This window comes from Serinus canaria, chromosome 1 (assembly GCF_022539315.1).
Source record: "Serinus canaria isolate serCan28SL12 chromosome 1, serCan2020, whole genome shotgun sequence".
NCBI lineage: Eukaryota > Metazoa > Chordata > Aves > Passeriformes > Fringillidae > Serinus > Serinus canaria.
The window spans coordinates 26,338,103-26,355,901 of NC_066313.1; the positions used below are offsets into that span (position 1 = coordinate 26,338,103).

Consider the following 17,799-nt stretch of genomic DNA (forward strand, 5'->3'; position numbering starts at 1 on the left):
GAGAAACCTGGAATCTTTTTCACATTAAGGAGTACCAAGAATGATTGAGTGGTGACAGAGATTATTGTTTGGTTTTGGGTAGGGATTTGAGTGGATTTTGGTCTTATTTTCACAAAAGAGCTTCTTTTGGTTAACAACACAACTCTGAATCATTTCCATCATTGTGTTCTATCTCTTCAGGAAAATACTGAGCCAAGTTCATACAGAAGTTATTCATAAAAACTGCCAGTACAGTATCAGTCACCTCCTCAGCCATTGGCTTTGAAGTTTCACATTCGAGTACTGAAATGATGGCAGTGACAACTGATTATCCACCTCACTGGGCAATTTATAGGTATTACACACACAGATACCTTGGTATCCTTCCATAGGTATCAGACCCTCAAAATGACAAAGCTCCCAGACATAATACAAAACTAAAAAAATTCCTAGTTATTAGTGCGACAGCTACTGAAGAGCAGTTAAGTTCCCTTCCAGCATTTGGGATTTGAAAAAGTAACTCATTTCACATAAAAACAGGTGTAATGGTGAAGCTCTTTGAACTTTTCACTGCATGGATCCAGAGCAATTTAACAAGTGTAACAATTAGCAGATCCAGCTTGACTGTTTTTAAGTACCTAAATCAGAGCAGTTCACAGTAACAACCAGTTAAAATCACGTGCGAGACAGTGATAAAACTGAAGTTAGAGTTTTGTTTAATTGCTTGCATTATTTCCCATTTGTTCTGATTTTTTTCTGCTTATTGGAAAATGTCTGAACTACAGACCAATTAATATTTTAATTGTCCTGGATTCCACTGTCTGTAGAAGGCAGATTTATTCACAAATTAGAATCTGAATTTCCATTATACTCCTTATAACATCAGAACTCCACAGTGCAAAGAGCCTCTTATACCTCTGCAATATTTTCTTCTCCAGAACACTGTGCATTGCAATTCAGAATTCACTACATGTGTTACTTAATCACTTGGAGAACACTTTCCACTCAAAAAGAAGCCAGTGACAACAGAACAGATGCCTTTAGGAAACTAAGGATGTGTGATTACAGTACTGGAAAAACAGACACATGCTTGCATCATCTGCAATTATTAAGTTTAGAATTAAACAGTCATCAGTGTTTCCAAGATAAAACTGATTAAAAGATTTAAAAGGTCACTAGAAACACAGTTCTAAGTCAAGCTACTTCATGCTATCATTTTTTCAAGACAAAGTATTTTCTTCCTGTGAGGGAAAAAAAAAAAAAAAAAAAAAGGGAGGGGGGAGAAATATTGCACCTTAACCAGGAAAATAACTTCCCTCTTCTCTAAGCATCTTTCCCACTACTGCCATCTCAAACCACTCAAGAGAGTGGCAGGTCTTCTTTCAATTTTTATTTTTAAAGTGCACAGCAAATTTTATTTCATAAAAGTAATGAAAACAAACAAGAAGCTTGTGGTCTAGAAAGTCAGCTCTGGATTATGATTCTCTAAATATACTGCAGAAAGGATGCAAGTATTCTGGAGCAAAAGCAGATCCTCTAACTCATATTGAGAAAACAGCAAATAGCCATCCAAATGCAATACAGTGGTAAAGATAGCAACATACCCAGAAAAATCCACCGAGGAAACAGCACATGGCTGTGAGCTATTCTTACTTGCTAACAAACCCAAACCAGGAATAGAAGCCAGTATATTAACCACGGGTTTGTTTATCCAGCAGGACAATCAAAGCAAGAAGATGTGATCTTCCCATTCCCACTGAAGGATTTAAGGGATATACTGCTCCCACAAACGATATGTTTTTCTCACCCTTTGTAAGTACATTCAGGTTGATCCAATAAAAAGCAAATTGGATTTGTTTGATTTACCACTGATGGTCACCTGCTCTTAAGTGGCCTGATGGTACACTTCAGCCTTAAAACATGTCAGCAGGTCACAGAGAGATATGATAACAAATTACTGAGAAAATACTTACACAGCTTGTCTGTGCAAGCTTCAGATGCCTTGCTGACCTGCAAATGGTGCTAAAACTCGGCTGAGATGAATGTCATCATGCAAATGACTTCCAAATGGGTACTAGCATACAGAAAAAGCTGGAGCAGCTCTTTATGAAGACAGGCTGAGAGAGCTGGGGTTGATTTAACCAGGAGTGAGCGCCATGGAGACCTACTACCAGCCTTCCAGTACCAAAAGGAACTTCGGTACTGGAAGAGGGACTTTTACAAGAAAGCTGGAGAGGGACTTTTCACAAGGGTGTGTAGAGAGAGAATAAAGGAGAAAGGCCTTAAACTAAAACAGGTTTAGATAAGATGTTAGGAAGAAATTCTTTACTGGGAGGGTGATGAGGCACTGGAATGAGTTGTCCAGAAAACCTGTGGATACCCCATCCCTGGAAGTGTTCAGGGCCAGGCAGTATGGGGCTTTGAGCAATCTGGTGTAGTGGAAGGTGTCCCTGCTTTTGGAAGGGGAGTTAATTGATGTTCTTTCAGATACCTTCCAACCCAAACAGTTCTAGAATTCTGTGAAAACTGACACTTCAGCATGCTGGTGTTAACAGACACCAAGTAATCTCATTGAGGAGCTCTCAGAGCATTATATAGCAAGAAAATACTTTCGTCACTCCCTTAAAACTGTAATTTTGCTCATGCCGTACTGATCAGATTACATAATGTTAAGCCTAGTGAAAACCTCAAAGTTGCTCTCTCAAATAGAATCACAGAAATAACTAGCTGGCCACTGGAAGCTGTGATGGCAGTACTGCTGCGAGGAGCTGGGGAAGCACTTCCAAAATCCTCTGGTGGGTTAAGAGTTAACTAACAATTAACAGAGCACATCAAACATTAACAAAACTGATGCTGAATACCATATGCAAGGTAATCCAGTTCATAGGTGTGCATCATAAAAATATTTAAGAGAACAAAGGCAGCAAGACAAAATGACAAATATGATTCAATCTTTGGGCAAATAAATCCTCTGAGAAACAGAACTAACACACCCCTGTATTTCAAACATAAATGGCCTTTAGCTTTCTGTCCCAATGTTTTCTACTACTTCAGTAAACACACCCCGTTGCTACTGCTATGCCACAAAACCCAGGTTTTCCTTACCACAGCATTCATTTCCAACCACCCTTCTCTAACAACCAGTGAAGAACAGAAAACTCATGCTGTGGCTGGCTCAAAATTACACTTGTGCAGACTGACTAGCAGCAGCAAAAGTATCACAAGCTACTCTTTGGCTCAGTGATCCTTCCTTCAGCACTGTCCCCAATTAAGGTCTTTCCCTCAGCACCAGGACACACAAGATAGAGAAATGTAATTCTAACAGGTCACCCTTTGCTGCTGATTGACTGGGGGAAAGGAGGGAATAAAGAACAAGGAAGGATCATTGAGAGCTACAATGTGTCCAAAGCATGTCCACATAAACTTTGTTGGCTTCCTAGACAAGGCTAAAAAGACCTTTCAAAAGCAGTCTCTAGATAACAAAAGAATATTACAGGTTACTTCTTAACCTATCTTCTCAGCTTTTTTTTTTCTTTTTAAATTTTAGAAATGCTAGTATACCTGGTTAGGTACTCTAAAAAACAAGAGTGGAAGGAATGGAAGTTACCAGGGAAAATTATCTCCCTTCCTGTTTATCATTTAGTATTTGTAGAGCTGAAAAATAATATAGAACCTCCACATCCTTGAGTGAATAGATGAAGTTCCATAATTTGCTCTATACTGGACACTAGATTAGACAACAAAGACAAAAGGAATCAAAAGCCTACAGATTTTATGAGCAAATATATGACAAGAACTTAGTCACCAAAACTTTTCCCATTCGACCCCCCATGAATACATGTATTCACTCTAAGGCATACAGGATATTTGGAGCACTAAGAATTTTTATTTCAAGGTTTGAGGTGGCAGGAAAAAGGCATTTATTTTTTCCCTTTCTTGCCTCTTACTGGCTTATTGGCCTGTTGAGGACCCCTCTCCCCACAGTTTACTTGCAACAGAACTCTTAATTCAGTAAAAAAGTGATGATCTATTTACTGAATTAAGACAGATGACAGCACTCACTTGAGCCAGCTTCTGAAAATAAAGGGAAAAGAACAAATCCCATAAGCTATAACCAAACATGTGCCCCAAGTTCCTACTCTGTTAGCCTGAATAACTACTGTGAGAAACTGCTGCCTACCCATGAGACCAGACTTTCTCAACAGTGAGAGATGCAATAATTAAAAGTGAAGGATGGTGGAATAAAAGCACTGACCATGTTTAGAATTTTACAGGCTTCTTAGGGATGGACACAAGAAAGGCCTATGAAAACATATACACATATCACGTGTGTATGTAAAACTGATTACAAGTTTGATAATATTTGTTGTAAAGAAGAAAAAACCCATAACTCATAACTAGCCCAGTAGGATCGAGATGTTTGTATTTACTACAGGAAACTGAAAGGATTAGAAGATGAGGGAACTCTTGTAGTGCTGTATGCCCACAACTAGCCATACTGCTTACTATTGCCTACACTGCTACCATCATCAAGCAACCCACATTTATGCTAAAGTTCTTCTGAGATTTTAATCTACAAAACTCCAAATGAATCAAATTGCTACTGCCTTCCACCCACTAGCTGGCATAAATCCAGCCAGCAGGCTTTCTGCAGTTTTCCCACGCCTGATTGTTTCCCATCATGTAGACAAAGTGTAGATCATGCAGAAAACCAACAAGTTCAAGCTTTTTTTTTTTTTTTTTTTACTGCAAAGGGTAAGAACTGGAGAAGACCAGCACTCAGCTCCTCTCTTTCATAATACAGGAAATACTTTGACTAACTGGAGTACAGCAAGAGAACATGAAGAAAGCAGCACTCTACATATGATGTAGGCTGCTCGGCAGATTGGGGGGGGAGGAGGGAGGACATCTAAACAGATGGTCTAAAATTTGCATTTTGTATTTCAAAGTTGAAAGCATTTCTCAGCCTACAACATAAAGCACTAATTTCAGCAGAACCTTAGAAATAACCCAAGAGGGCACTTCTCCCACTGTCCAGTGCAACTTCAGGAAAAATCCCAATTACGTTAAGGTTATAATGTGGGTACTCCAGGAGACATCAAACTCCCATAATTCTTCAAGTACCAGCATCATCTCTCAAGTCTCTTCTCAACACAGGCTCCAGAGAAAAGAATAACATGCAGCTACTAAAAACTCTAGCTAAGAAAAGTCTTCAAATAAAGAGGGTCAGTGCTCTTTGCAGAAGCTTCAGCAGCTGAAGACTGACACCAGGCAGTTACACCTCAACTTCACCCTAGACATATGAGATGTTTCTGAAGCCTGACTTGGAATGCACTATCCTGCCCTCACTGGCTCCAGATGTCACTGTGAGGACTTACATTTCCTGAATGAGGCACTCCAGAAAATCCTTGCTTCTAGATCAAGCATCTCAGCTTAAAATCAGTGCCCACATTTCAGAGAGACTGTGGGGAGCCTGCTCTAAAGACAGGCTCAATCTCATCCACTGAAAAATTGAATGGAGTAGGAGCTGGGGGGTGGACACTAGAGTGGCTCCTGATTTTTCAGGGGAAAAAAACAGGTTCTCTGAATCACAATAGCAAGTGCTCTTATTCTCATTAATGAAATGCGCCTCAAGAAAAGTTGGAAAGGAAGAGCAAAGAGTTTTATGCACTTTTTTACTTGATGGCATGGCAGAGGATGACAGAAGACACTAATCCCACTGAGTAATAGAAGTTAAATTATCTCCTCTGCCTACTTTTACTATTGCTAGCTAAGTAATATAGATGAGAGAAGATAAAGGGATTCAAAATAAGCATATTAAGCTTTTCATGTTTCTTTTTTTAAAAACTGCATAAATTAGAAGAAGAAATTAAGACCAAAAGCACCTCAGAATAATTTTTGTTACTTTCACCTCCTAAGAGTAGAGACAGCCACTGCTACTACCAAAGAGACAACCACACACTGAGCAACAGAAGAAAGAGCACTTTTAGAGTACTGGCATATATCTGCTGACCCACAATTCATCATATCAGACTGCAGAGCTATCATCCTTGCATAACACAGCAGTCAGTATTCCTCAGCATTCCAGAAACAGAGTCAAAAGCATGATTTAAACTGATCTATACCCACCACCACACAGAGGCCAAGGCATTGAGGTGGGCACATGTATCATGTATTAGCAGCAGCTGCTGTCACCCTGATGACTTGAGGGTTGGTGAGGTTTTTTTTCAAGCACAGAGAGAAATTTTGACTTGAAGTGATACACAGGAATTCAGCAGCTGAAGATACATCTTCACAAATGCTGAAGGATTGAACTGTTTCCCAACAGCAGTCCAAGTACTGCTACAAAGTAGCTAAGAGCTCATAAAATTACATTTGTTGCCTCTAAGATTAATATACTTTCACTACAGAAATGGCCTTAGCTTTTGTCAAGTAATACAGAGAGCAGCTCCTTTGACAGATCATTAAAGAAAACAAGTCTTCTCCATTTACATATTGCAGATAATCTTATTTTTTAAAAATCTGAGAAATCATGGAGATGACATGGCATTTGCATTCTCACTCATTTGCATCAGATGCAAAGAAGCTATAAGAATGTTTTGGTTTACCTCCAGAGCTATCTTTCTGATCTAGTACTGAAGAATGAACCACAGATACTTGAAAAGTAACTGGGTATTAAGAAACACCTTAAGTATCTTTGTGTGCCAAGAGATGCAGAAATTTGGGAAAAATTACAGTTATCTAAAATTATGTAACAAATTTTGAGGGCTACACAAGTTTGTTTGGCAAGATGCGTCTTCAAAACCATGCAGCTCTCGTTCCAGAATCTCTGCAATATCCTACTTGAAATGGAAAGAAATTCATCTTCAGGAAATGAAATTGATTTTTTAAAAGTGTGATATGTGTGTGCACATATCTTCCTAAGTCCTGGACTAATCCTTTCCACTCCCTCCTCTCAAAGGCAAAAATTTGTGGTACACCTTCCCAACATTACTCACTCATTCCCCATGCACTACCCTGCAGGAAGAGCTTACAGATGAAATGAACAGCTGAAAGTGAGTATTACCTTGCAATACAGCCCATCCATCTCCCAAACACAGACTGCAGTTTTACTCCAGATTTTAACCATCTTCTTAGAAGAAATGTGTTTTTCTCTGGAGATAGGTAAGAACATTGTAATTCTTGAATAAATATTTAAGACCATCAGGAAGGGAGTAGGGCTTTCCCCCCACACCCTCCCAATTTTTCTGTCTGAAAGGGGAAAACAAAAGACAGGAACAGTAAATAAAACAATTTCATGGAAGATGTAAACTTAATGTCAGCAAGGGGTAACCACTGTAACAATAAAAATAAAAGCACTCAAGAATGTCGAGGGTGCCCAGGGGAAGAGGTGGGAAAGCAATGCAAGGAATACAGAGTAAGTCCAGTGGGAACCACTGTTTGCACACCCAACACTAAAGCATGATTTTTACAATGATTTTCCACCTACATCACTGCTGCATTTTTCTAGAAGATAGAAAAAAATATTTCCAGTAGCCTACAAAACTAAAAATTTCAGTAAGGCAAAATGAGCATTAAAATACTACAGCCTATATACCAAGGGAGCAGTATAATAAGATGTGTGTTTTATCATTTGATAGATGTCAATACCAGCATTCACAGAAGAAACACTTTCCTTTTTAGTGACTAAATCAAAACATCTGTCACTTCATAATCAAGTGTATACTTCATATGAATGACCTTTGATCCAATTAGTTCTGAAGCCCCTCGATTTCTGGAAACACAGCTTGTCAGTCCATCTTCACCCTTCACATTTTAGACTGCATCCTCCTTCATATTAGGATTAGGTTAATTTCTCTTGACCTTTTGTACCCTAACTCCTCTGCCTCACTCAAGAAACAGCACTTACAAAGTAGCTGATGCTTGACTTTGCCCCTTGATAGTAAGCAGAACAATTTTTTCCATCCCAAACTGCAATGGTAAGTAATCCAGAGCTCACCACTGAAGATCCTACACTTTCTCAAAATACCATTTGTCAATGTCCCTGCAATCCAGGAGCAAGAACTCCGCAATGAAAATGGCAGCATGTGTTTTCCATTATGGTAAACAACCACATTAGCCACAAGCTGATGGCAAATAGTCTGTTGATAAAACTGGGGTGATCAGCCAAAGTTGCTTCAAAAGTAAAGCACATAACCTTGCTTCACAATGCTTATTGTGACATTCACACAAGGGTCGTACAAGCAGGTAGGCTTTTAAGTAGTTAAGATATGCCTGGTTAGCAAAGCTAAAACAACAGGAATAATAATTATTCTTGCTCAAATAACAACTCAAAAAATGAACATGACAGGGAAATTTGGATGGAGGGCAGGTGGGAGGTACACACAGCCATAGCAATACAGGAACCATAGGACAGTTAACTGATGTCAGGATAACCACTTTGTTTAAGAACAGATCCCAAACAACCTTAGCTCTGACAGTTGTAAGCTACTGCTTATCTACACATGACACACAAAAAAGTAGTACTTCATTCCTAAAGCTGTGGCCTCAGTAACTAAAAGAGGGAACCTGGAAAGGATATGAACTATCACTATCAACAGACGCCTTTTTTCTACAGCCCATCTACTGGGCAACACAAGGTACAACAGCCACAGCTGGAGTTCTGAACATTTCTGAACTCTTCTTTTTGTTTCATCTGTCCTATATTTTAGAAACTGATTTTGACTGCATGTGCCACAGGGACTGGGGAAGCTAAGAAATAAGATCACACACACACACACACACAAAATAAACTCACACAGTGAAAGACAAGAACTTCAAAGGCATATTAGAGACTGTCTAAACCTATGTTTAATGCAGCGTTTAACCACACAAGCAATTTACATCATAGACAAAATAACTCCTTGTTAAATATTAAGTACCCATGTCCTCTCAGATAGGGAGAAAGGGCTCATCTGAAGTGTCCAGAGACATCCAACAGCGAAGATGCCTTAAGGAAAAATACCATGGTATTCACATATTTTTTATAACTCATAACAGATTAATAAAAATAAGTAAATTAAACCTTCTCCTTTTAATCTCATACAAATAACCTTTAAATAATTCTTATGCCAGTAAGATATATTTCAAGCTGTTGCCAAAGGAACACCATCAGCAGAAGTAACCTTTCTTTAAAATTCCCTGTATTACTAATTTGAGTATGGAAAAGCAGGTATTTTATCACCCACCATCATATTTTAACACATCTTTGACAGTGAAGAGAGATCTGTCAGACTCATTAAGATACAGGCAGCAGGGTAGGATTTAGGCAACTGAAGTATGTTAGAAGCAAATATATTGTATAATCATCATTTAAGGTTTTTTACCACCGTTTTGAATGCTTAACTTCACATGATCCAGTCCTGAACATTTAGAGGCTTGCACCACACAAAGCTTTAGGTGGCCCCTATAAAGCTGTTGATACAGTATATCTACACATGTTACTCTTATTTTATCTGTGCTTTCTTTATGCTGGCAAATACAATTAAGGAAACTCAGCCACGGCACCTTCAATAATCTGGATTAACATTAGGGCAAGTGATTTTAAGGGCCAGAAAAAGGCAATTGTGCCATCTGCACTAGTTCTGTGTCCTGCACGTCACAGGCTGACAGCCTCTGGATCACAGCATGAAGTCTTTTTCAGATCAAAGTTCCTGTGCACTATTCAGCAACAAGCAGCTGTTTTGAGTAAGCACATAATAGCTGTAGAAGAGATGCAGCAGTTTTTCAGTCACTTATACTGCCTCCACAAATACCATAACTTAACTCCCTCCTTTCCATGGCTGATGCATGGAATTGGCTAGGGTGAAAAAATAAATCAGCCACTGGAGGACACCTCGTATTTGCCTTCCCAGCTCTAGCTGGCCAGAAGGCTAAATTCACACTGGAGGCAACACGGAGCCACAGCTACATATGGCAGCTGGAGGACACAAGGCTAGCGCTCAGAAGTTGATACACGCTGGGGAGACACGAGGATGTCGGTGAGAGGAGGGACAGCAGCACGGGAAAGACATATTTTAAAGGATCACCCAGTCCCGCTCCCTTCCCGGCGAGCGAGGCACCCACCTGTGCCGGTGCTCGTCGTGCCCTTGCCCGTGGATGAGGAAGCCGCCGAGGTTCTTGCCCCCTTTGCTGGTGTCCACGTGGGGAATGAGCACATCCTCCAAGCCCAGGTCAAAGCGCTTGTGCTTCGAGGAGTCGGGGAGGAAGAAGAACGCCCCGAAGCACAGGGTGATGAAGGCACTAAGAATAAGGAGCAGGATAAATTTTTCGGAGAGTCTCAAGGTAGCCCTGTGGTGCGGGAAGGCGGAGGCCCCCAGGTTCAGCGGGGGCAGCCTCCGCCCGGAGAGCGGCAGCAGGGCGGGAGTGGTCATCCTTCCGCTAGCGACCCCCCGGCGGGGCACGGCTCATCCCCTCAGCCCCTGCGGAGGGCGGCCCCGGCCCGCCTCGGGAGCTGCGGGCGGCTGCACCATCACCATCCTCCCCGCCGGTGCCGGAGGAAGGGAGGACGGGGGGAGGCCGGGCCGCCCCGACGGCCCTCGCCCCCAAGGGGGCTCGGGCCGGGGCGCGGTCGCCCCGCTACCTGCGCACCCCCTTCTTTCCTTCCTTCCTTCCCTCCCTCCCTCGCCGCGGGGCCAGCCGGGCCCGAGCGAGCGACTCCAGTCAGCGGCGCTCCCCGAGCTCCGCGGCCGCGGGGCTGCGGGACGAGCGGCAGCGGGGAGCCGGGGGCCCGGCCTGGCTCACGGCGTCGCTCCACCCGTGTCCCCTTGTCCGGGCCGGGCGGAGGCACATCCCCCTGGCCGCGCCGGGGCCCCGCTGCGAACGACGCCGGGAGCGGCGGCCGCGCCGGTCCCGCTCCGGACCCTCTGCCCGCTCCCACGGCGCCTGCGCGGCGGCGGCGGGCGGCGCACGCGCGCGGGGCGGGGGCGGGGGCGGGGCGGGGCGGGGGCGGGGCCGGCGCGGCCCCCGCGGGGAGCGGGACCAGGAGCGGGAGCGGGAGCGACTGCGGGGCCGAGCTTAGGGAGTCCCGTCTCTCGGGGGCAAACACCACACCGACAGGCAGCTGCGGGAGAGGGCCCATGAGTGGCCACAAAGATGCTGAGGGGGACTGGGGCATCTCTCTTACGAGGGAGCTGCGGGAGCTGGGCCTGTTTTGTCTAGAGAAGGCCGAGAGGGGATCTCATTAATGCACATAAATATCTCAATGGTGGCTGCCCAGAGGATGGTGCCAGACTCTTTCCTCTGGTACCCGGCCACAGGGCGAGGAGCAGTGGCCATAAACTGAAAGACTAGAAGTTTTACCAAGACAGGAGGAAGAACTTCTTTACCCTGAGAGTGGCAGAGCACTGGAACAGGCTGTTCATGGAGATCCTTGGAGTTTCCCTCTCTGGAGACTTTGAAAGCCCACCTGGACGCATTCCCGCTCCCTTATTTGCACAAAGTAACCTGCTCCGTGTGACCCTGCCGTGGCAGGGGGGTTGGACTAGAGGATCTCCACGAAGTCATCGTGGGCACCCCATAAGACAGGGTTTCATGCAAAGGCAAAAGGAAAGACCTGGTCAAGGGAGCTGCAGGAACCAGATTCAATGGAGGTCACAGAACAAAAGTAGGTTCATAAATTTGGGAGACAAATTTCACTGGCAGCTTTTTTCAGCGTAAGGTGTTTTCCACATTATAAAGGGTTAACAGCACTGGAGACTCAGGTACTCCCAGATGATGGAGACCAGAGTCTGTTTAGTGAAGCTGGCAGCCAAATCTGAATCACAGCTAAGGAGGTATAAAGGCAGGGGAGAGAGCAGGTCAGCTCAGCCTGCTGAAGTGAAGCTAACTGGGCTGGAGAGGACTTCCCAGGTTTGGCTAGGAGTGACAGGATGAGAACTGAACTGAAGCAGCAGGCAGCAACTCCCTGCAGGAAACCTTTCTGCTGAGACAAGCTCTAGAAGGAAGAGGAATCCCATCTAGAGGTGTAAATACACAAAGAAAGTGAGAGAGAAAGCATTGAGACGTGTCCTGCAGGTAGACAAAGCAGACACACAGCCAAGAGTGGTTTCCAGTACCACAAATGGTGCCAATGCCCCTGAGTGGAGTGCCTTGATCCCTGTCACAGCAGCTGGAATCTGAGCAATGCAGGTTTTATAACAGCAATCCCAGGCATTTAGGTTTGTTATCTGGCTTATACTTCATTTTATGTGGTTTGAATTTGTGGAATTATGCTGGCCTGTGGAAAAAGAACTCCAAGCCCAACTGGACATGCTGAATTAATAAAGGTTAGTCCTCATCTTTTCGTCTGAGTGTAGTTTACTATGAAAATTAAGCCCTCAAGAAAAGTTACTTTGGGGTGTTTCCAGGGAAGGAAAGCAGCTGAGCTAACAAAAAATATTCTTACAGTCGATATAATGGCACAGGTGTGGGTGCTTCAAAGAAATCGAGATTAAGGAACACTTAGGGCCAATCAAGTTAGTTGAAGTTAACTGCTCAAGGTAAAGGAGACCTTGACAAGATTAACTTCTCTGCTCTGACCACTCCTTATGTCCTCACAACCAAGCTATGAATCCCACCTCGCTGGATCTTACTGCATGTCATGTGGGAGCTGTTGGCCTTTCCCATCTCTCCACCCAGCTAAACTCTTTCATCAACTTATTTTGCTTCCTCTTCTCTGTTTTCTACAAAGAGGACCCGTGACAATGCCATGCAGCAGACAGCTGGGCCCTGCTCAGTAATCTCGCACTAGTGAAAAGCAGAACAAAGTGAGAAACTGCCATGAGGTGATAAAACCCAAAAAGCCAGTGTGGGACAGAGATACCAAAGCGAGGAGATGCAAAAAGAGCTGTATTATCAATGATACGACAATGCACTCCAGTCAGTACAGAAACTAAACCCAACATTTAATGTTGTTAGAACAGGATCAACGTGCTTCAACTGGTCTGCTGGCCATTTCAAGTGTCTTCTAGTTTTGATCTGGTAAAGTAAATTATCTTCAAATATGTTCATGTCTTCACTTGTTAAATTGCTTTTACACACAGTCTACAAAACAAAGAGCAGTCCATGAAGACTTTTGTTCTTCAGTCTTTTTGCCCTTTGCTTCACTCTTCTCTGCCAACTGCTAGTTTTTCCTTTGCTTTAAAAGACTGAGCAGAAGCTTCCAATTTCTTTAGAAAATGTTTCTTTGTGTTTAGCATATTGGAAGAAAGTGACATTTCTGTAGGTTTTTTTAGTTTGTGATGACCTTTCCAAATTCCAAAGCATCTGTGTCTAAACCGTGATTAAGTTTTGTATTTCTACAATTTTGTACTTGTTTTGACTTCCTTACTTTTTACCAAAGTCTAATAGTAATTTTTCATCCTTTGGTTCTGTCATACTGGGTAATATGCATATCCCTGTAAGTTTGCCAGTGATTTTCCACGCTGCAGTGGCGTTATTCTGTAGCTGAACAACATTAAATATAGAACGATATTGAATTAGTTGGGTTTTGTGAGCCTGTGCTACACTATATAGATTTTGCATCTATTAGTGTTTTATCACAGACACCCAGAACACTCTCGGAAGTGTCCTGAGCAGAAACATAAAGGTTTTCACAAGAACCAGGAATTTCCTGTACTCACTGCCTTGACTTTGATCAATTGCTAATGTAACTGGAAACTGGACGTCCAAAAGTGCTTGATCATCAGTTCTAAAGTCGCTGTGTTTCCACAAACTAACATTTTTGGAAAGCTATTAGGGCAGTTCACATTTTTCAAAGGTACACAAAGTAAGTCTTGTAGAAGTACAGTTCCATATTAATGTACTATTTCTTTCTTCTTGAAACTGCAGTGATCCTTTCTAGCATCAGAATTTGGACACACAGTCTGGATTCATTGTTTGTGAAGCCTCTACTTCAGTTTTCTCTCCAAAACTGTCCAGCCTTTCCAGGTTGCATGGAAAATCTGATGTGTCTTGAAATAACATTCCTGTTCTGTTGGACTCAATGGTGACTGTGGTCCCAAGAGCAATTCTTTATGAAATCTAAAGTCTAGAGACTCACTAGGGGCTCCTGTGGCTGTCTTTATGTTTTTCCCCTATCCCTCCAATCACAGCCCATCTGAAAAAGACTACCTTCAGCCAGGCTTTGCCAGAAACCTTTGGTCTTTGGCCCATTGCCCTGCTCTCTATATCCTCCTGCCTGTGTGGCTGGGTGTATGTAAACATACACTTTACTATTATTTCTACTGAAACAATAATCACAAATTGACCTTTGCAATTCAGATCCCATTTTCTTCCAAGCAGCCCTTACTCTTTAACTTTACAAGGAAGACTAGCCTTGCTCATCCTTAATGTGGCTAAGCAGGATGATTATTTCTGTCCTAATCTCATTCTCCTCCTTCCATTTTCAATCGAGATGAGAACACACTCTTCTCCTAATTCAGACCTCTACCACGTGCAAGGTCTTCTGCTCTGAATTCTATGTCCTCACATCCAAATTCTGTCTCACATCTTGCTTAGTTTTTTCTGTGTAACATATCAAATATATGAACTTTCTGATCCATCACCTCAGCCAAACTATTCCACCTAGGTATTATCATGCTTCCTTGTCTCTGGTTCTGAAAAAGGCAGAATTGCACTTTTCATGTCCATTCAGAGTTCTTCTGGAATGGCGTTTTCTTTGTGACTGCCCTTGCTGTGTCACTTCAAGCTTTGCATCTTCCCAATCTTTCCTGACATGCCTTCCCCCTCTCCTAGCATTTCTGATTCATCATAAGACACCAGCTCCTCCTACACCCAGTTGGCCCATAATATCAGCCTCCAGCACCTATTTATTAATGTTTCAAGTACTTCCATGCTTTCTTCTATGCTTCCCTAAGGCATGAAAGGACTTGCACATCAAAAAGAAATTTGGGAACCATGAAAGTGTATTAGACTACACCAGAAAATTTGCGGCTATGAAAACTGAACTTACTAATGGCAACTTCTCTACAGAGACACAAAATGGGCATAAGTATCAGATTGTAAAAGGAAAATGTGATATCTATGAGTGTGAATTTGAATCAGCAGCAGTAATGCTGTTCTTTGGCTTAAAAGTGAAAATAAGTTTTCCAGGGATGGTCAGAAAAAAGAGCCAAGAGCCACACAGCTTCAAGGCCTTGAAACCAAATAGTTGCCTTTAGTGTGCACTGGGAAGACCATCCCTGAGTTATTGCAGCTTGTTAAATGCATGGAAGAGATTGTGTAACAAGTTAAATATATCACCTGCTTCATGGTCTGGGTTTGCATATGGTGGGACTTGATGGCTGAGGTTGTCCCTGGAAATAAAAACCAAGCTGATCATTCAGATGGACACGAATCTCACACATTTGGTGATCGACAATCTGCTTTAAAAGAAAACAGGATTTATGCCCCATTTGTGCAATCCTAAAAATAGAATTGCTAAGACATCTTTACGATAATAGAGATGAGAAATTTCTAAGTAAATAAATTATAGCTTCCCGTTGCCAGAAGTTTATTACAGAAATGAGTCAAGATAAAGATTTTCAACATTATAAAAAACAAGTCAGAGTCCGCTTTGAAACATAATTAGAAAAACCTGTCACCCATTGCCACAGGCACACTGAGATGGACAACATTTAACAGTGGCAGATCAATCAATGTTTGAAAGGGTCATATTTTTCTTAAAATTCCATCCCTAGTCTGGTGAGCACTACAGGAGAGCGTGAAAATCAAGCTCATATTTCATAGTGAAGCGTTCTTCCATTCTGGAGAGGGCAGATTAAAATTTGGCTGGAAAAGAGAGAGATTCGCTCCCTTGCAGCTGTGTTTTGGAATATCTGCATGTCCCCTGTTCCTCTATGCAGGTCTTCGTGCCTGTCTCAATGAGCCTCCCTGCAGGCATATGAACCCAACTGCACTGATTACTTTGCAGAACTGGGGGTTAGAAATTACGAAGCCACATGCTTTATAATTGCAAAGTCACTAACTTATCCCAGTCTTGTTCAACGATCTTCTCCTTCCCAGCAGGGCCCATCTGTCACCATTTCACTAACTCCATGTTTTAATGAGATCCAATTTCACTCTTTGCTTTCAAGTGTTTTTATTCTATATCTGTACAGTGAAAGAAAAAAAGAATGTTTTCTATTAAAAGAAAGTCAATCATAAATATGTGGAAAACTGAAGGGCCCCTGCATATATCACCATTTAACATTTTATCATTGTATTATTGATAGTTTTGCATTATCTTCCTTCAATACCAAAAGAGCAATTAGAAGATGTTTCACTTTAGAAAGAGAAAAAACATGAAGGAAAGGTGGAAATTCAAGAATAAACTGCCTTAGAACTATAACAAGCTGAGAAGCAAGTCCTTTGGCAAGCCTAATCTTTGGGTAAAATGTTCTCATTCAGCTCATGCCACTGAATGAGCCTTGTACCATGAACAGACAGTGAAGAATTCTGCTGTTATAAGAGAGTATAGCACTTGATATAAAAATAACAGTGTCAGCTCTCACATTCTTACCTCCCTTCATTAGCCCAGCCACAGATCTGGAGGGAAGGAAGGTTCTACACGACTTGCAGCTCTTCCAGGCTTTACGTATAATACCTTTATACCTGGAATCTCCTAGGCTGACTCAAGGCTGACAGTGGAGCTGAAGGCATCAAGACAAATTGACCAGATGGAGTAGCTGTCCGTTCACAGGATACACTATGAAGTTCATGTAACAATGCTCCTTTCTTCCAAATGAATCAAAAAGGCCAGATCAGGAGCACCATCATCAGCTACAGTGGGCAAATACATTACTTTGTTGAATAGACGCAGTGCTCACCCAACAAATGTCTGTCAGACAGTTGTCTGTCCTGCATTTATCCAGCCAGCTGCAGAGTGATGTGCAGCTGGGAAAGCTGCTCTGCTGTGTCCCAAGCATTGTCCCAAGCATTGTGCTCATCCTTGCTACTCTGTGAAGCCTTCAGGGTACCTGTCAGGACTGGTAAGACAGGGATTTTTCCATCTGCCTCTGTGCAGGTTGAAAGTCAAGCCAGTGGAAATGGAAGATTTACTCATCCAAACACAAGGCTTTCTCTTGATTTGTTATTCTGCCCATTACACTGTTCAGTAATCCTGCCCTCATTTATCCAACACTTTCTCCCTCTCTCCCACCATTCCCTCCAAGACATCTAAAGCCACCCAGCCCTCAGGTGGCCACTGCTTTTCCTACCCTTCTTTTAGCTGAGCTTGTGCGTGGGTCTGTAATTACACATATCCAAACATCAGACTAGCACTGCAGGGCTTCCCTGCAGAAGCTGCAATGGGAATATATCCAGCAAAGGCCCTACATTGCATCTCTGAAGTGCCTCTAGTTAGGAAATTCTAATACCCTCCCCTCTTCCACTGCATGAGGCTTTCTAGCCACAAATCCCACAGGGTCCCTGTCTGTATTCCAGTTGTGCCATGGGAGCCTGAGTAGCCTCCCATTGCTGGTCTGGGATTTCCCAGATGTACGTAGGTGTGGGTGAGTAGTAAGCCTGACCTTTTTGATCATGCTGCATTTATTAAGGTATGAATCAAAGTCATATATACACAAGGAACCCAGAATTTGCTTTAAATGCTGTTCAGGCTCCACCGGCTGAGTAGGAGACAGAAAATAATTGAGTCCAGTGCATCCTCATGGCACAAGCTCTACTTGACCGCTATGCAGCAGCTGTGTGAGGTGTGTGTTTGAAACCACCCTAACTTCCAGATACACAGCCCCCCCAGCTGGAATAACTATGCAGGAGATTTGCAGCTACTTGGATCTACTAGACACACTTAGAAATTCTCCT

At 42.7% G+C, this 17,799-nt stretch overlaps 1 protein-coding gene across 1 annotated transcript in view; it reads right to left on the reverse strand.

Annotated features, from left to right (window-relative positions):
- Positions 1-10,519, reverse strand: part of MAN1A2 (mannosidase alpha class 1A member 2) — a 133,939-nt gene extending 123,420 nt beyond the window's left edge. Inside the window, exon 1 of the mRNA XM_009102611.4 lies at positions 10,084-10,519. Coding sequence (XP_009100859.1) covers positions 10,084-10,391 — 308 coding nt within the window. The 5' untranslated portion in view covers positions 10,392-10,519. The remainder of the gene's footprint in view (positions 1-10,083) is intronic.
- Positions 10,520-17,799: the final 7,280 nt, after the last annotated feature.